This window comes from Melitaea cinxia, chromosome 12 (genome assembly GCF_905220565.1).
Source record: "Melitaea cinxia chromosome 12, ilMelCinx1.1, whole genome shotgun sequence".
Classification (NCBI taxonomy): Eukaryota; Metazoa; Arthropoda; class Insecta; order Lepidoptera; family Nymphalidae; genus Melitaea; species Melitaea cinxia.
In genome coordinates, this window is record NC_059405.1 from 7436927 (window position 1) to 7458556 (window position 21630).

At 29.4% G+C, this 21630-nt stretch overlaps 1 protein-coding gene across 1 annotated transcript; it reads left to right on the plus strand.

Annotated features, from left to right (window-relative positions):
- The first annotated feature begins 361 nt into the window (after positions 1-361).
- Positions 362-21146, plus strand: LOC123658351. The gene is made up of 11 exons (XM_045593780.1): positions 362-547; positions 4124-4185; positions 14410-14497; positions 16482-16586; positions 16803-16942; positions 17501-17899; positions 18220-18561; positions 18648-18744; positions 19977-20089; positions 20612-20683; positions 20949-21146. The coding sequence occupies exons 2-11, from the start codon at positions 4129-4131 to the stop codon at positions 21072-21074; spliced, it is 1539 nt and encodes a 512-aa protein (XP_045449736.1). The 5' UTR covers positions 362-547; positions 4124-4128; the 3' UTR covers positions 21075-21146.
- The last annotated feature ends 484 nt before the right edge of the window (positions 21147-21630 follow it).

The following is a 21630-nucleotide window of genomic DNA, read 5'->3' on the forward strand; positions in this document are numbered from 1 at the left end:
GTAATTTTAACGAAATTCACAATTCAAACCTCAGTAAATTTATAATTTTTAACTTTAAAAGAAATTATAAATATTGAAAAGTGAATATTTGATAACCATGTATCGTGTTAAACAATGTGTACATCAATAGTATCCATTGTTCAATTATAAAATTAACAAGTAAACAAACATGTCGAATAAAGATTCTCTTTATACGTTAATGCCATTTATTCACTGTAAAGTGGAAAATAATATTAAATACATAAATAGATACGGAATTATATGTAGGCAATGGGAATACCTGTAATTTTATAATTGAATGGTTGATTTTTAATAAACTTTATTGACCATTGCGTTATAATTGTACCGTGTTTAACCGGTTAGTGGTATACTATCCAGCTCCATTAAGAGAATGGCTTCGTCTATAACTTTAGTTTGTGAGTCAGAGGCTTCGTCTGCGCACGCGACCGTGCGATAAGTAAAGAGGCTTAAAGACGAGCTTCGCGGTTTGATACATTTTCGATAAATGTGTTAAAAATAATTAGTGCAAAAAAAATAAATAAATCAGGTTAGTAAATTTATTTTTTTTATTTGTAATTTTCTTATAATCGATCATATTTTATATGAAATATGTATTATGTACAAAGGCCTCGATGATTTTGTGCGAATTGTGTGGTTAAAATAAACAACAATATTTATCTATTTTTCCTTGTAAATAGTGTTGTTTTAATTACGAAATATTCTCTGATATTTATAATTATACCAGTGTCTTATAGACATTGTAAGACAATTTAGCAAAACAATGGCTTAATTTTGAATTCTAGTCAGGAGCTGTCAAAGGCAGAATACAATGCTATCTGATAAATAGTGAATAAAAGAAATAAGTCATTAAAATAATTTTATACGAAAGCCTTTTATGAAATGTTAAGTAATACAGGCATATTGTATGCAATTACCAGGAATATTGTACTAATTAATCATTCGTTAATTTTAAATTAACAACGATGTAATATTCGAAGACGATTAAATTTTTATTGTAATTAAACTTTGTTTTGTACTCAAAATTGATATTTCCAATTGTTGTTAAACTAGATGAGCATTGATATAGAAATGATTTCATTAGTTCCATTGAACTATCATAGAGTAATATTATTAATATATATGGAAATTTGATTTTGATATTTTCTATTTTTGATATAAAGACAGTTTTGACCAGATTCTAAATACAAAATATTTTGACTGACTAACTTAAATTTTAAGTTGCCTATGCAACCACTCAAAGTAATTGACGTGTTTTTGGAATATCGAATATGAGTTTAGTTTACACATGTTTTACATCAATTTTATAACATACAACTTTTACCAAGTAAACCATGATGGATCAAACATTTTATAAAGGGAAAGTAATTGAAATTTATAATATAAATAATGGACAAAAAATAAACTATCCTATAAATACTTTTATTACTAACCACATATTTCGTCTCGAAATTTGATATTCAAGACCAAAGTCACAAGTCAATTTAAATTTAATATACTATAATGTAGAATTAAGTTAATTTATATATACAATTTGATAACAAAATGTATTGAGTTTAAACTGATATATGGATTATATTTAATTTATGTTGTTTCCCAAATATAACCAACTATCCACTATTAAAATCGTATTATGTCAATTAAGCTATAATTTCATACATTTTAGCGATTTGCTTTACAAACGTCAACATATTTAATAAAAATAGCTCACATTTTATGGATTTAAAAATAATTCAGTCATTTACCGAATCGTGACCATGTTGAATGTAATTTTACCAAAATGCCGATTAATTTCATTGCATCGTCGGAATTACGAAATTGGTAAATATAGGCGGGTACGTAATGGGGTACTTATGTGAATTGCGGAATAATTCTTGTAGCTCTACTCGTGGAGTTTCACATAATGAAGATTAGTGGTAGTTTTTGTATAATAAATGATATTGATTTTACAAAATTTTATAATTATTTAAAAAAAATAACTAAGAATTGAGTCAAAAATCTACGAACTCGTAATCATCCTCATGTCCAACATTTTTATTTCTCTTCAAAGGTGTGATTAATTTAATCAAATATGTATTTGAATAAATTTATATAATATTATCGATAATATGAAATTGTCGTCATATTTTTAAAATTGCTTTCATTTGATTTGGAACTTTGATTGGATTCTGTAGTTATATTTACGAGTCAAGTGTGTTCAAAATTAATTTAATTTACAATTACATTAACGTTGGTACGTTTCTAAACCAGGTTCTTACATTTTAATGATATCCTACTCCATTGTGTAAATATCTGTACAAAATAATATAAGAAAATTTTCTCCTTTCGAAGCTAAGTCCTTAACAATGATAATTAATTTTAATTTGGTAATATGGGTGATAATGCGTGCGCTACCATTATAATGAGGGAAGCACGAACAATTAATAACAACGTGGGTAAAACCAATCTGTTTGGCTAGATACAAATAATATAGTTTAGTCTAGTACCAAACTTTTGAAATTTAATAATCTTCATAAAAAAAATATATTGACAATTGCCTACTTACATAAATATTTTAATCATATGGCCCTGTGACATATTGTAAAATAACGACAAATCATTTTAAATATTTAAGGAAGTTTATGAGCTAAACCCATTATAAGAATAAAGATGTAATAAGTATGTATTTATGTATGTGTATGTATGTATGTATTTTGTGTATGTTGTAAGTATTTAATATGTGTACCTATATGCTTGCGTATGGTTTACGTAAATTTATTTATTCTCATGATTTTGTATGTTTATCTTATTCTTCTGTAAGTGTATGTATGTATTTTTTTATGTATTTATAATTCTACTAGCTGACCTGGCGAACTTCGTATCACCTTATTTTTTTCTTAAATATAATAATAACATAATATATCAAAATAAAATATAGCCTATCTTTTAAGTTGGATCAAACTGCACACGGTGTGCAAATTTGACTAAAATCGGTTAAGTAGTTTAGGAGTCCATTGAGGACAAACATTGTGACACGAGATTTATATATATTAAGATTTATATTTATCTACTTTTGCACAATCCCGCACTTTGTTACTAATAATCTCCTTTTACCTGGGGTTGTCTGGAAGAGATTGCTTAAAGCAATAAGACCGCCTTTGCATGCTGTCATTGTAACTACTTTTTGTTTAATTTTATTTCTGTTCTGTTGTTTTTTTTTTTCTTCTTTTTTTTACTACGTAAAAGTGTTTGATTATATGTATGCAAGAAGTAATAAATAAATAAATAAAAAATAAAAGATATGTTTTTCAAAGTTTTTGTTTAAAAATAATATTCGGGATGATTAAATTTCCAGTATCCGCTTCGCGTTACATAGAGGATACGATAGTGATTTCTTTCTACGTAGCATTTTATTAGATTTTATAAGATTTATTTAAAAAAGACCATAATATAGTTGTTATTTTACTTTTCTTTGCATAATTTATATAATATTTTTATTGTTATAAAGTAACAAACGTGTTTTTACAAGAAACGACTTAACATTAAAATGACGTAAGGTTCTTAGTGAAAGGTATACACGTGACGACATTAACACTGAGGCAACCGCCGCTCATGAGGTCGTAAAGGTATACAATAACATGCAATTTGTTATTTTGTTCGCGACTATTATAAATATATGTATATAAATAATGATAAAAAAATGTTGGTTGTTTGTTTTTTGGTTAAACGTGTACGCTATCACATACTGAGTATTATTTTTTTATAACTTGTTTCACAAGAGATTGTAATTACAAAACGTCATTGTAATTTAGACAAAAAAAAACGGAGTATTTACGATGCTTGTTAACACAGGCGTACGTTGGGAAAGTCCAGTGATATAAAAATTGTAAATAATTAGCTAATAAATTGTTGCAATATATTGAACAACAAAATAGTTCAAAGACGAACAATATGTGTGAAGTGAAGAACTAGACATGACTGATATCTTTTATTTTAATATATACCAAATAAGTTTACTGTCTCATATAAATAAAATCTGAAGATACGGGAAGATTTTTACGTAAATTTTACTTATATATTCAGAAAATATACAAAATTTAATAATGTACTTATGTTTTTTTTTCAGTCGAAATGAGAAAAACAATTTCATTGCTGTTACTGGCGGTATTAATTTCGCAGACATATTCCGTAAGTAAAATATCCTTACTAATATTATGAATGTGAAAGTATCTCAATCGGTTATATGTGTTGCGTATCCATGACAACTTCAACTGTATAACATAAGATAATGCGGATACGAAATATATACAGACAGGCAAGTAAAATTCCACACGTATGAAATTAGTTTTTATTAATATTAGGTTTTAATTTTAGTAACACATTTATATTATCATATTTATAATTCGATACAATATTTACTATTTTTGAAAATTCTCTACGGAAAAATGATAATGGGAAAATCTGATGACGACGAAACTAAATTTCCATAATATCTATCGACACGGAAGTTGCTTAAATATGTTTTATCATAATAAACCACGATATTAGCATAGTGTTGTTTAACAGTATACTAGTGGTCGCTCAGTGGTCGAAATTCGACCATTATTCATTTAAATTAAAAGTTTGAATTTAATATTAAAGTTCTGTTGTCAAAGACTATACTTCTATAATAACAAACAAAAGAGTATATATGGGAGTGTGTGTCAAATATATGGTAGTGTGTATAGTTTTTTTTTTTTCGTTAATGTGTTTTTTATACCTTATTAAAAAAATAGCACTCTGCACTCCTTCTCTACCTTAACAATAAGTGTGCGAAATTTCATACTTCTCCGCCTGCGTAATTTTTGTAAAAAGGGATACAAAGTTTTTATTTCACGTAGGTATGAATATATAGAAGAAGAAAATAATGAAGCGGTAAATGCCTGTTTTGAGGTGAAGCTTATTATAAGATTAAGATATACTATCGCTTAGAACATAATTCAAAAGTTCATCCGGTAGTCGGTTAAGAAAAATAATAAATAAATAACTTTAAAATACACACACGGTTGTGCGTTCTTAAGGTAAACAACTTAATACTTGTGTTATAGATAACCGCCGACAGATAAATTGTTCTATATTTTTTTTGCAAAAAAATACATAGATTTAATACATATATAGATGAATGTAAATAGTACACCCAGACTTAGACGGAAATCGAATCTAAAACTCCATAACACACTGCGCCACAAACTGCGACAACGGGCTAGTCAAAAGTCTAGTTGAGGAACTCTATACATCTCTCGAGTATAATAATACAATATCCTACAATATATAAGAAACGTTCATTCAAATGTAAGACAAATACTATTAAAATTATAAAAATTGATAGTTTGATAAAAACGTTTTTTTATAAAAGTAACTAAAAGCCTGTTCGCTCGGACATATCGATTATTTTTAATCGAACACCCTGTATTAATTCATTGAATATATACTGCGGTTTACCTTTAATTAACGAACTTCAGTTAGTTCAAGGTTCTTAAATAAATACTCTTGTCTCGTATTTGATATTCACCACTTAAATATTCCTTTCGGGCTGTCACTAATTAAAATATAATGTTATTCCTCTCACGTGTTAGCAAATAAAACAGATTTCGTAAAATACATTAATTGAATTAAAATTATTCATGAATTTTATGAGTGTTTATGGTATTATAACAAACGAGGATTGCATATTTAATACTAATGCCTATTAATAAGTTGTTTGTATTCTCTTTGTTTTATGTTTATTAATTATGAGGAGGCATAAAGTTTACTTTGTTACTTGTCACTACAAACGCAAATATAACTTACTTAATTTTTAAATTTCGTTTTGTATATTTGAATAGTGACTGTTAAATATAATTAGGTACTTCGTCAGACAATTTTTCCAGGCTGATTTTAAAGCAATTAGTATTTTATATATTTTGTTAGGAAACGTGATTGAGCAAGGTTGTTTAAAACTTTGATGACTGCTCTGGTGTAGTGGTGTTCCTAAAATACTGACGGTTTGCATGTTCGATTCCTGCTCGAGATGGCTATTTGTATTTATAAAAATATTTCTTTCCAGTTGAAATGTCTGTCCTTGTGGGTCTCTCCACCATGCCTCAAAGAGCACTTGATAGCAATCGTTACCCATAGTAGGGAACATATCCGCCAACCCGCAGTGGAGCAGCATGGTCGATTAAGCTCCAATCTTTCTTTTACGTGGTGAAAAAAGCCTATCCCCAGCAGTGGGATATTACAGGCTGACTTGTCACAACGTATTTGAAGCAATGTCCTCAAACACATATTAGTGATGAAATCGTGTTGCTAAATCGGTATAATTTTTAAGTTATTGACAAATGTAAGGTAAGTCCCAAATAAATTCTATCATCGTTTATTTTAAAAATTCGCTTGATATTTTCCAAGAACATGATAATAAAATGTAAGTTTCGACTTCACCTAATACTTTTTAATACATCTCTAAAGCATTTATTTGATGAGAAGCCTTTCATTTTTCTTCAAACATTGGTACCTTTTAATAACTCCAAGGCAATATTTGATCTTGCGACGCGGTAGAGATTATATGTCTAGTTGTTAAGATTTATCATAAAAAGTTAAATACTAATTGACATCTTTATTAGATACCTAATTTTGAAAGATTTTATAATACATAAATCATTTATTACTCTTCAAAAAAATTAAAATAATCGTAACTGTCAAATTTTACTAAAATTAAAATTAATTGGCAACATGGGCTATAAATAGTTACATAATTTTTAAAATAATTACAATATAAAACTTTTTGTCTTATTTAAGCACTAATTATTATTAATACTGAGCTGGCAATAACTAATTGACTCAAAAAAATTATCATATATAGATTTGAATTATCATATATAATTCGTCAAAAAAAGGTTAAAAAACTCACTACTATTTGTTTGTCAATGGTTATATTTATTTTTTCTTAGAACGCGAGCATATATAATTCGTCAAAAAAAAAGGATAAAAACTCACTACTATTTGTTTGTCAATGGTTATATTTATTTTTTCTTAGAACGCGAGCATATATAATTCGTCAAAAAAAATAGTATAAATAATTTACTACTGTTTGTTTATCAATGGTTATATTTATTTTTTCTTAGAACGCGAGCATATATAATTCGTCAAAAAAAAAACTTACTACTGTTTGTTTATCAATGGTAATATTTATTTTTATTTGAGTTGAGATTTTTTGGGCAAACAATTACAATTACATGTGAATGAATAAAATGAAGGTAAATAAGTCAATAAACGTTACGCTTCGGTTCATGAGAGTGGAGTAATAATCGTAAAGGTCTACGAAGTATTAAGATTAAATGGTGGTGAAATCGTGAGTTACAATTAAGTAGAAGTGTTTATTAGTGTATACGCGCCGCTTTCTTATCAATCCATATTCATTTGTACTATGTTTTCTTTATATACTAATAGCAATAGGATTTTGGTATTACTGAAATAATATCAAAAGTTATTTCCTACTGTCGATTGTTATTACCATACAGGCGAAATGTTATGACAGTGATAGACACTATGTAACCACAAATTTCAACAGAGAACCAACGTAACTACATCGTATTAAAGACAGTATTTAAGATTTATCGAACCTATAAAATAAAGAAACGTTAAACCAAAACTTAACGAAGATATTAAACGGCTATTGATCTGTTGAAAACTTTTTTAAATTTTACAACTAAATCTATATTTTATATACTTTCATCTCCTTTACCAAAATAAAATTACCGAATATCGGAATAAAAATTATCCAAATTCTAGTTTGTGAACTTAAATCTCGCCTACTTTTATAATTTGATTCAGTAGTTTGACGTGATTTGCGAAAAATTATATTTATTACTTCTGTATCGATTACAGAATATTCTCAAATAATTTTATGTAGTATCTTCCAACAATTACAGTTTTGACTTGTGTTGTGATGACTAGTACAGATAATTTATTAGCCTCTTATGAATATAGATTCATTTTTTGAGTAATTTCGCACATTATTATTTGGTGAAGCGTTGATAAATATTTAAGCAAATAGGAGCGGCATAGTTTTACAAGCCTTTATTTGCCATTAGCTAAAACTATTTACGTATGTTAAACCTGTTATTTTATTATCATATTAAGTATTTGTGAACTCGGCGTTTGTTTTAAATAAGTATTGGATAATTTAGGATTTAGGATATGAGAGAAAGTTTTTGTGAAGTACATCAGATCTTTTTTTCGTTATTAATTTCGTATAATGATGTTTCCTTCTTATAAATTATAACACATAGTTGTTTTAATAGTTAGAAGTGAGAGTAGACGTAAAATTATATGGCTAATTAATTTACCTACATTAATTAATGGCTACATAGTTCTAGTAATAATAATTAATACTAATATTAATACAAGACAGATAAGATTAAAAGAGATTAAGCTCTCTCTCTCTCTGTCCCTCTCCTTATCCTAGATGGAAAAAGAGGCTTATGTCCAGCAGTGGAATGTACAAGCTGAATAAATGAGATAAGAAGAAGAAGAAGAAGAAATATACTTTATTGTGCATATTACAAGCTAACATAACATACATCTTTAAAAATAAAATTTGCAAAACAATATTATGCACAAAGGCGGTCTTATCGCTAGGTAAGCGATTTCATCCAGACAACCTTGGGGTAGAGGAGATTTTAAAATAAAAAAAGTAGGGTTATCAAAATAAATAAAAGTCTAAGTTGCATTGTATACTTTTGGTATTCTATACAATTTTGGTTCTTTGCATATATGGTCAATGCTGTAAAAAACATTCTGTTTTGAATGTATAGATAAAGAGCATGCGAGGGCTAGACTTTCGTCATTTCATTCATTGATATAGTGGATATATCGTGAATACTTATTTATTTACTTTTTATTAGTAAAACATACAGGAATAATACAAAACAATAAATTATATTCTTACATAAATCGTTAAAAAAAATTGCTCAAAATAATTACTTCCTCATAACATAACATACGCCATGTTATAAATTTTTTACTTATTTTAATTATTTTTTATCTTAACGATAACAATTAATTTTTAAGGCAATGCAACGAGTAAACAAGTAAATTTTATACGACAGTACAAAGTAATCGTGTGAGAAATTTTCACAACAACTAGTATTATTATGCACAATCATTGTTCGAGTGCGGCCCTTAAAAGTTAACCTTTTTTATTACATCAGGGGCCACGCAGTGATTAGTTGTTAAATATTAACATTTAACATATTTGCTATGAATTTTAGCAATATTTTTAGTCGTACATAATTATTTGCACTCAAGTAGATAGTTTATAATATTTTTGAGTCAGAAACGACAACTACTACAGCTTTATATTCGATCCTAATAAAATCATTGTAATATGAAACTTTGAATAGTTACAAGTTTTATAAAGAACTCACTATAAGGCAGCGCTGCGGTCGCTTAGAACCGAATATTAAATCATAATATCAAAAATTTCGATTACGGGTACATCATTCCATAGCTTAATTGACTAAAGAACCGACACGGAGTTGGAGATGCAGGTTCGTTTCCCGCTGAAACGGTCGATTTTTGATATGATATTAAAAATTGTTTAGAATGATACAGTTTTTGCCTTGGTGACATACTTGACTATTTAGGGGTTGCTATGAAAATAACTTATTAAACAAAAAACTTAAAAAAAATTTTAGCTCAAAAATAAGGAGCGACATGTTGTCGTATTGAGTTATCAAGTGAGTCTTCATAAACTGCACTTATATCAATGTTTTATATACCACGAAGTAATGATTTAATGTACAAGGCAAAACAAAACCTCAACTAGTATTTCTACATAGCGAAAACATAATTCTGATTACAAAATCGCATGTCTAGATGTTATTAAATATGACGATAGACAACTAGAACATTGCTGTATTTTTAATTTAAACAGTTTTCCCTGCATTAGAAAGAAACATATTCTAAAGCGTATTTTTTCGTGATTTGTGCACAAACTACATAATTTAGTTCGTAATAAATTTAATTTAACATTAAATTATTATTAGAGACACGTTTAAACGTTTTATTAATAAAGTTACTTTCCAAATAAAATATTCTGCAGTATGTAACTACTTTCGTTTTGTTTCAAATTATAATATCAAAATATTAGATTGTAGTCAATTTGTATTGTATCTATAAACCTTAAAATGTTGCAACTTTAAGTAGTTTACGTTTCTCACATTGCAATAAAAATTGTTACAAGTTGATACTACTACCATCTCCTACTATAATAATTATAAGTGCGCATTTTAAACTATAATTTGCGAATATTTTTTCTTAGTATTCAAGAGGTATGCTGTTCGACAATTACGTAGTAGCTTCGACAATGTACCTGTATAAAAAAAGGGTAATTACTGCAATTAATAAAGTGCTAACTAACACGAGCTGTGTTTAACACAAGGTTGTAGCAATGTGTATTAATAAAACTGTGACTATATTATTATGGCTATAGGTAAGGGTCTGTTCTGTATACATATTCCCGTTTTAACCTTCTCTATACTATTTTTACCAGCAGGTTGGCATAAAATGTAATTGCTATTCTTTATCAAGTTTCACGAGCAAGTGTTCTTTATAAATAGACGTGCATTGAACTCTATCAGCTTGTAAATGTCAGACTGCTGGCCGAAGTACTTGAAGGCTAATAATTTAAGACAAAATACATGACGGTTGTATTTTCCTAACAATGGTTACCTTCACAGCCAAAGACGATTTAAGTTTCTAAATAATAATAATGAGATTTAATTTTAAGTTAACTTAGTATTATTGAACTCAGTAGTGCTAGTTTACTCGTGCCATGAGTTTTGATTCATGTATATTGTATTAAAAATACATATAATTTTATTACGATATAAATTATGTGGATGACGTGTTTTGGCTACAAGTACTTTTTTATCCAACTAGTTCGACAAACAAACGTACGGCTCACTTGATGGTAAGCGATTACTTTAGCCTATTATACGCCTGTAATCCAGAGGTATCGCAAATGCACTGTTAACCCTACCCCCAATCCCCCCAGGAGCTCTGGTTACCTTACTCACCATAGGAACACAATACTGTTTGAAAGCAGTATTATTTAGCTGTGATGTTTTGTGAGTTTGAGGTACTACTCCAGTCGAGCTGCTCCAGATTTTGAGCTGCTTACTGCTGTGCCTTACCTCAGTTAACATATAAATAAGTATATGAGTTTTATGATATATAGAATCATTTAAAGTTTTTGAACGATAATTATATAAACATAGAAAAGTTACGAGTATATTGTGTGTAGTATTATACTTTTACTGTAAAATTTCTATTCGGAGATATAGTACATGTATTAGTAACAATAACCGAGCCACGTTCATTAAAATCCATTTTGTGGTTCCGCGTTATATCGCATGTCGATACATAGACAGCTATTATATTCAATAGGTATTTGGCTTTTACAGGTTTCATAGTATTGATTCATAAAAATCTTTAATACAAATTTCATCACATCACATCATCACAGCAGCCTTTCGCAGTCCACTGCTGGACATAGGCCTCCACAAGTTCACGCCAAAAAGAGCGTGAACCCATGTGTTTTGCCCATAGTCACCACGCTGGGCAGGCGGGTTGGTGACCGCAGGGCTGGCTTTGTCACAACGAAGGCGCTGCTGCCCATCTTCGGCCTGTGTATTTCAAAACCAGTAGTTAGATGTTATCCCGTCATCGGTCGGCTTTTTACGTTAAAAGGTGGTAGTGGAACTGTGTTATCTCTTAGTCACCTCTTACGACACCCACGGGAAGAGCTGGCTATACTCTTTGATGCCGCAACCACACAACATAATACAAATTTAATGAAAGCAATTTTTTGGAGTTAAAAGTTTGCATCGAAAAGTATTATAACGAAAACTTGCTCATCTTATTTTAACATTTTTTTACTGTAAGTACTGATGTAACATTGTTATTATTTTATAATGTTTAAGCTCATAAAATACGGCTAAAAGCTCATTAAAAACTTACTTTTATTTTAAATGTATTTTGAAGTTGAGTAGTGCGGGCAAAGTCTCTATTATGATGAAGTTGAAATAGTTGAAATCTAAATATTACACGTACTAAAATAATAATGAAACAAATAAATATATGTGGATCTTATATACAACGATATTTTACAAACTTTCTATCGTTGGACAGCGTTCTAGTTTTGATTTTGATTTCTTTGTAACAATAAAAGATTTATTGCAAATATAGGAATTTTAATCTTTGTGGTTGTAATAGTATAATAGAATTATGTTTATATGGAACAATATACTTTCATTGGTTTCAGACGGAACTAATACATTTTTTACGTGAAAAGTGATAGCGTGATGGATAAGCTTCAGCCCTTCTATGAAAGAAGGCAGTGGAACATTTACATTATGAGAAACCAACATTATTGATAGGAGTACTGCTTTTTAATTGTGATTTCCCATACTATTGATACTATGATACTTACACAATACGAAGTGTACACAAACTTGTACCCAATTACTAGCGATGTACAAACATAACTACTATCGGATATCCTATTGCACACTGAGGCCGAGTTGTAATAACGTACGTGATTACATTGATTACTTAAATTTTTAACATATACTATGAAAAAGATATTTTCCTCGATTACTACAAATGATATGAAGTCTCCTATAACTACAATTTCAGATTTGCGGATAATATTTGTATCTCAGAATTTTTCCACCACATGTTCACAATGTCTTTTTTTTTTTCAATCGAATTTCTTACCTACGGGTATAATTTCGACTTTTGATATGTTCAGGTCTTATAGGTTTGCTTATTACCCTCCAACAAGGTTTTGAAGTTAAATAAAAAATAATAAAAAACTTAAGCGTTAGAAGCCAAACAATTACTATTAGTGATACTTTTTATATTTATTGAAATCACGCGCGACCGTAACAGCAAGTACGTTCGATAAAAGACAGCCAAATATTTTTATTATAAAGATTAAGATTTAAGCACAATTTTATTAAAAATAATCTTTTATTCAAGTGTTTAAACTTGAAAGCAAATAACTTAAATATTTCCACTATACAACAACAAGTAATTTGTTTTTTGTGTCTTTACAGACTAGAAATAGCGAGCGCGTAATATCCATATGTTTCTTTTATTTAAATCCTGTTTACTTGCGTGAGTTTATTTGCGTCAAAGTTCTTATTAATAACTGGATTTTTTTCTGACTATTTACGACCACAAAATTTAAGTTATTTTACTATCTCATTTGAATAACAGGAAAGTTCAAAACGCCTAGTGACGTAATTACCCAAGAAACACATTTGCATTAAGTAACAATCATTGATTCATAGTAAAAAATAGACGCATTTATTTCAAAATCGATTAAAACGCAATCGTCTGTAATCGACGTCAAGTACTTCCCGGGTGAGCAATGCTCATCGTTTATTGTAATTGTAAATTATCATAAGTAGGAGTAGTTACGCTCATGGAATAATTTATAATGCATTAAACTGGATTATATTATTGTATCAGAAAAAAAATCCTTATAGTTTTATACTTATATCGTTCTATGATTTTAAAATACTATACATCAAATAAAGGCGTATTTTACGTTATATCACTGTTAATATTTTGATATTCGGATAAATAGATTAAAATTTTAATCACATATTAACATAATTATAATTAATGAACAATTCTTCTTGTTACTTGTTTACTTTATCATGATTGATTTACTACTGAATATTACATGTTTATCCAATGATACAACAATAAAGCAATCCGAACAGATTAATTTATGGAAAATTCCTATAAAATTAAACGCGATAAATATATTGAACAAGTGTACTTTTTATAGCACTTTACTATACGTCAGGTGTAACAACAAATTCGTATTGCATTCGAGTTAAAATGTAATTATAAATGAAATTGTATACAATATAATAACATCATGATTGTATTGCTCATTCTACGAATTAATTAGAATTAATAGCTTCGAAATATCAATTATTTTTTATTTTTATTGGGGTATACCAATAGTATACCGATATAATCGATATATATTTAAAAACAACCGTCATCGTTGAACACGCCCTAGTTTTACAAGGTAGTCACAGGACCGTTGATTTATATGTTTAACAAAAGACATGGAAATTTTGTGTCCGTGGATGTTAATTTTTAAATAATAATAAAAAATTGATATATACAAACCTATCCTTTTATTATTTTTCTATTGTCTTAATTAACAAATGTGGTCAATAATAATAATAAAAGTACGATGATAAATCTTTCGGTAAATTATTACGTGATATTCCTTTAGTTTAACACAGTTGTAAGATAAGTAACTTTGGCGAAGTGTGTGAAACTATGTATTGTTTGTTACAGGCTCCGCAGTTCATTACCTTTAGCGATGGAAAACTTGGAGTAAATTTTGGTGGTTATCATGCTGGTGTTGGTCTTGGAGGCTTATTAGGTATGTTTCATTAGAAATACATTAGAACTTAAGTACATAACGATAAGATACTAATTAAATACAAACGAATATATGGTTAAAATAATAGCATATACAGCTATTAAGGTAGGGCTCTGCAACAAATTTCTTGCTCGAAGTTTCGAATACCCCTATACAGAAGACTAAAGTCAAATAATATTTCTATATATTTATATAGTGGTGTTTCTCTGATGACTAAGGTAGCTAGAGCTCCTAGGGAGAGTCGGTAACGCGTTTGCGATTATGTTGCTCCTGGTATTGGAGGCGACCATACGCTACGGTATCCGCTTACCACCAGGCGGCCGCCTATTTATGGTAGTGTAAATAGCGAGTGGTACAAAATTGGATATAAAAATTAGGTATACGTTTTATATGTTTTTCGTTAGTAAGTATAAGTAGTCACTAGTTATTTTGGGGATATCGGTTTTTAACACGGTGAGATAGTTTTTTTTTTACCATGTACAAACTATGGACGGGTTTCGTGTGTTTGGACACGTTCGTAGACTATTCGGCAACACCTTGCTATTATTTGCTCATCTACAAAAACGTAAAAATAGATATAATATAAAATTTTGCCTTCAAACGTAACGTAAAAAACCTTTTGAAAACTACGCCAAAAATATTAAGCGATTTAGAACTTTGCAGATTTAGTTCGTAATTAATCGTGGGGTAATTTTATATTTTCTTGCAATCATAATAAAATATAAAGTTTTAAAACTTTAGTGTCTTTTTATGAGTGTAATAACATCAATGATGATCTGACGTGATTAATATAGCTTGCACTTAATTTCTAGCACTTTTTGCAGATCTCGGTAATGCGCATGTTATTAAAATAATTATGTAAGGTCTGAGTATAGTCTAAGTATATTTTATCCCAGAGATTAACCTTTATCTTAGTTTAATTGTATGTCAGATTATTGTATTAACAATGGCAAGAATTACCTGTGTTTAAATGGATACCTACGTATTATCGAATACTACGTGTAATGTATGTACGTTAAGCAAAAGTAAATAAAATTAGAAATACAAAGTTTTATAACCAAGAAGTACGTACAAAAAGGGTAAGAGATCGGTTTTATTACTGTTTCTTGTCCTTCGTTGTAATTAAAACGAAGCAATAACGATATCGAAAAAGGGTCTCGTAGGATTTTAACAGCTCAAATAGTAGAAACATATAGATAAAAACCAGTATAACAGTTAACAGTAGGACAGCAAATTGTGGCTCTTAATGGTTTTCTTTAGTTTATTATTTGCTTTTCTTAAAATGGGTGATTTATACGAATGTTATTTTCTCATTTTTTAATGTTACATTAATACTACATATATAGATCCACTTTTTATTTAACTAATTATCAAGATATCTTATAATATTCCAAATAATATCCATTAGTTATATTTTGACTTAGAGTTCTAATCATATTTTTTTGGTCCGTCGTCTCAAGCTTAACTGTTATATATAGTACAGATATATCATGAATCGGTTAAGGCCCTGTTTCGACAGTCAAAAAACGATTCATTTTTCTCTTGAACCATTATACTTCAACACGAGATTTTTGAAATTTAACTTCGTGTTATAAAAAGAACTGGGTCCAAAACTTTTGAATACAAATGACGATACTCTTTTTTAGAAAGAAACAACACACCATCATATAAACGGTTTCTAACACTAAACGTACCTACGCACATCCTACATTCTATTTTTTTATAATTATATAGCTTTTTTTATAAATTCGATTATATCACTATGTGTTGGTTAAATGCCAATAACAGTATCAACCAATTGTAAAATAAAATACGCATTCAGCCTGTATCATCCCACTGCTGGGCATAGCATCTTTCTCCACGCGTAGCAAAAGGATTTAAGTTTAATGCATAATAATGATACGCTACTACGCGATGTAATATAAAATAAAGTTGTGTAAATCTTAAGGCATTATTGTACTTATTTTTATGCACGATTGAATAGATGGCGGTGCTGGGGGAGGATTATACGCTGAAGCGGGCACTCCAACCGGCCAGTCGGCAAGAGCAGGCCTCGGTGGAGTTGTTAGCGAAAATGGAGGCGCATCAGGTAATGATCGATATTATTGAAATATATAAAATTTATATTCGACTAGGCAGTTGGCACAGTTTGTAGTGACCCCTGACACACACACATATACATGTGTGTGTGTGTGTGTGTCATTTCGGTTAGTATTTTATAACAAAAAGAGCTGTAAGTTTTGTTAAAGAAAATAATAATGATACTTTGTTAATTACTTACTAAAATTACATCTTATTTTCATAGGAGGTCTATATGCGGGGGCGACAGCTGGTGGAAATATAAAAGCATCAGCTGGACTTGGCGGTGGAGTAACAGCTGAGAAAGCAGCAGGTGCAGGATATGCTTCGGCTCAAGCTGGCAACAACTACGCCGCGGCTGGAATGGTAGGTGACACTCAGAATGAGATCCAAACAAGGCAAAAGGAAGAAAAGAAAATGAAGAAAAATATGAAAAAGGCTAGACGCTAACAATAAAAACATTTGCAATTGATAATTATTATTTATACGTGGCTGAGGTTCTTTTATTATAGCAGTAATTGTAGCAATATATTTTATATAAATTTCATAAGGGAATACTATAATTAATAAAATAAATATTTTAAAACATTAATGGCAAATTCTTTACTGTTTAAACAGCAGACTGTAATTCCCGATTTAAGCATCTATTAAAGGTAAAGATATTATATATATGCAATCAATGTCTATGCATGTAAATGTGAATGTTTACATTTGTGTCTCGAAATGTCAATGTGGTTTAATGTCAGATATGCATGTGAATATTTATTGTTGCACTTTTAGTACATACACGTTGGGAACATCACTTATGTTGTGCTTGTGTTATATTATTCAGTGAATATAACTATGTATGTTGTGGTTGTTTTATTCGTTTAAGTAGATTAACGATATCAGAATTTATAATTTTATATGTTGTTGCTGTTTCAGGGTGGGGAATCATCAGTAGCCGGATCATCAGATTTTTCTTTTTCGGGCCAACACGAAGTAGTTGTTCCAGTACAGACCGTTGAAGTTAAACCAATACATAAATCGGTTCATGCGGAATTTAACCTTGATGCTATTAATGAAGTAAAACCTTTACAAAACGTGCACACCGAAGTAAACACTGATATTGAAAAAAAAGTTGTACATGAAACTGTACAACCAGTCGTCGTTAAAGAAGTGAGTAATATTTGGAGTCCGCTAGTTGGAGCGAGTGAACCTATCCATTTATTAGATGATATTCAATTTGCTATCAATTCCATTTTTAATTTGGCAATTACAGCAGGTTTTAATCACAAATCAAGGGTACAATCGCATCAAAATTTCGATAATCTTTTACCTCAGGTTTGTCTTCAATCGTCTTAATAAAACTGCACTTATTTACCTTCAAAGGCTTTGAGGCAGCCATTTGCAATATGTACAGCAATAACATTCACGTTTAGGTTATTTTAAAAATATACTATGACGTTCATAATTTCCAGGAGAAATTAAATACACCATGTGCTAACATTTGTAAATAGGTTTATAATTAGTCTTAAAGGTTTGAAACTATTTTATATAATGTCGTGCAATGAGACTTTCATCATGCGTATGTCATCATCCAATGCTTAATTAAGCGATATTACGTAAAATGTATTTATAAATGTTAATACTAATATTAACAGGTATATGTGGAACCAGAAACTACTAAAGTAGTACATAAAGAAATCATTCGTACACATCACAAACCCCGTCGCCATCATTTCCGCAAAACAGCTTTTCTAGGCGGATATATTGGAGGTCAAGGCGATATTGTGGGACCAACCGTTTATAAAACTGTAGAACCGCAAATTCAAAAGAGAATAGATGTTAGTGCAGAATCTTCAGTTAATACTGGTGCTGAAGCTTCTGTTAACGCCGGTGCAGCAGTAGGAGGTTATCATGCAGGCGGTGTGGGCGCCAGTCATACTTACACAAAACAAATAACTTATCAAAGGAGTCCCACATTCTTCGCGGATATTTTTAACGTCAGTTTTTATTTTGTTGTTATTTTATGAAAGAATTTATTTTAATTTTTGTTTGCAATATATTATATATGGTTATTTCATTACAGATTCCGATATCAACACTAAAGGCAGTTGGTAGCTTTTTAGGAAATACCGCAGCGAACACTAATATTTCCGTACAAAAATCAGCGAGTGTACATGCAGGTGGATATTTTTAAAGATAGACTACAAAAGGACACACCGTATCTTATACTATATACTAAAATAAATTTGGTGTTTTTGGTTTGAGTTAGTTAAGATTTTTTTAAAGTCAGTTCTGAATAATAAAAGTAATAAAATATAAAACGATATCTTTATTATGATAACCGAAAAATCATTTTATTGCTTCTTAAACAAAAATAGAATCTGTTTTATTACCAGTTATAATCGAAACAGAGGAAATAGCGTTCTCATTTAAATTTTCGAGGTCCGAGGACTTACTCAAAGTTAAAGAAAAAATATTTTTATTCTCATTTTTTCGTCCCGATAACAAACTGCCGCTAACTAACCAGTGCGAATAACGTCCCGCTCCTTCTTTCGTAATTTTAATGATACTTTTTTCCTTTCACAGCCATATTATTTCTTATTATACTTCTTTGCATTTTTTAAAGCTCAGCGAAACTTATTTTATTTAAATTCATATTTAACGACGAGTTAGCACAATGAATGAAACCTGGGACTGTGGCGATGGCAGTTGTGGTAACTAGCACATGATATAATTATACTTGTGCAGAACATACATATATTTGTCGTGGTCTAAGTTTATATTTTTGTTTAGTATCTTTCGAGGTCCATGACATAAAATTTTATTAGCCTGGCAGATGTTGATTTTAGTGCGTTTTATATTAGTGTGTTGTAGATTCTTTCGCGATAGGAGTACTTGATATGTGCATACTGTTTCGCTTGTTTTATTTTGACTCTTCAATTTGATGGAGTTCAGTTCGTCATGGTTACGAAATTACTTGACTTACGCCTAATGACGACCTTGTCGAGTTTCTATTGTCCTTTGTATTATCTTTGAATTGTCTTTACTATCCTTTTTTTAACGTGGGTAAAATCCTCATGGATAATTTCCAACGCGGGGCACCAGAGGGTGTGTCAGACTCTTACTGACTACTAAAAACCACCACGTGTGAAGATAAATACATTCTTTTCATAGACATATAAATCATCTTTATTTTGATAAATTTATTTTCATATTAAATATGTGTATATACATTTTAAGCTAGAATCTGCCTATTAAAAAAAAAATGCATGCAAAAATGCTGTTGCATGAAATCTTTTCACTGTAGTTGTATTTAAAAAAAAAATATTTTCACTTCCAAGGTGTTTCATTAAAGGAATTATTCATGTGCTATTTTATTTTAATGATGATTTCTAATAATTTTCAGATTCAGAATCGAAATCATTAACAACTGATCCATCATCGTCCTCTCTATCATCGTCATCATCAGCTCATGTTTCTGTTGAAACACCGAGCGCTTCAAAATTCATTGATGATATTTTCGCTGTAAGTTCATCAAACATACTTCTTTTTCCCATTAATACTAACATAATATCAGGACAATACAAATACACATATCTATAATATGCCATATTCGTTAAAAAAATTAATATTGAAGAATGAAACAATGTTAGAATTTAATTTAATTTTCTAGATGCGTGTTTTCGTATTATATTTCAGTTTTCATAAATTCTTTTAAGCCTTTTGAGCCTTCCGCTTCTTATTCTTACTTTTCATTAACATCTATAATTTACATTTGTTTTATTATGATTTTTTTTCACAAGTTTATATTTCCTAAACATTAGTTGAAGCTCTTGAAATTTCTATTAAAGATACACAAAATAATTTAACAATATATATATTATAATTTTATGCAACTTGGAAAAAAAATTTTGGAAACCCAAAGTAAGTAAAATACGTTTTATATGATTTTATAAGAACAGTAATTTGTTCAGCAAATCGACCACATGACGTCGAGATTTTTTTTTTTAATGTAATAGGTTTCAAGTATGTAAATATCCATTTTAGATACCAATCAACACTCTCGGCGCTGTTAACAAATTCCTAGAAAATAATGTTACGGGAAAGAAAAATGTTCAGGTAAGTTATTATGTTAACAAAAATTGGTTCAAATATAAATTTAAAGTATTCATTATATTGGTGTTCTTTTGTAATTTCTACAAAAAATTCAAATAAAATTTAGTAGTTATTACATTCATTCATAGCTACTATGACTCTCAACGTATATTTTGCTGCAATTAAATGTATTTACAATTTCATCCCATAGTACCTATATTATTACAATATTTTATATATATATATATATATATATCTCAAATTACTACATAAATAACATGTTTCCCAGATAGCTGAAGACGGAGCAGTCAGATCACTGAAGCCTAGGCTTGGACCTCATGCAAGAAGACGAGCCAACAAGCAAGCTGTAGTTATTCAAGAAGAAATACCACAAGTATCTGACATAAAAAACTAAGGGTGTGAGGTTAACACGTTATATGATAGACTTGTGAAAAAAATATAGTAAATAATGCGTTGTGAAGTACAATTACAAGTATTTTTTTTTACATAAACACCTACAAATATAAAAATACTATCTCTATACAGTTGTTTCTTTCCAATTTACAAAATCTATCTTTTTTTATTTATGTATTAGGTTTTACTATTTACTAATGGCATATCAAACTACAAAATACAATTCATCTAATAGGTATGTTTAGAAATATCATGGGTATGTAAGATAAAAAATTAAATGAGTGAAATAATTACGAGCAGAGCAGAGGCTGCCAAACTAATTTGGCTTGCAACGCATACCTATAACAGTTTATTTATTAACTGTATGTCAAGCTTCTAAGCTTTTATAGACGACAAACGGTAAAAGTCTTCTGAGAACACTTATTAATAAACCCATTTTAATTTTGTTAATTTCTCAAAGAAGGAATTCATATTATAATTTAATCAAGGTTCCTAAAAGTTATGAAATTTACTCTAATTATGATCAATTTAAAATAAACAAGAAGTAAAATATTAAT

What these genes read in the sequence shown, in the direction of transcription:
- LOC123658351 (XM_045593780.1), top strand. Translation starts at nt 4,129, where the DNA reads ATGAGAAAAACAATTTCATTGCTGTTACTGGCGGTATTAATTTCGCAG. An exon ending in CGAAAATGGAGGCGCATCAG is followed by an intron (nt 16,587 to 16,802) that starts GTAATGATCGAT and finishes TTATTTTCATAG; the next exon opens with GAGGTCTATATGCGGGGGCG. An exon ending in TCATTGATGATATTTTCGCT is followed by an intron (nt 20,090 to 20,611) that starts GTAAGTTCATCA and finishes TATCCATTTTAG; the next exon opens with ATACCAATCAACACTCTCGG.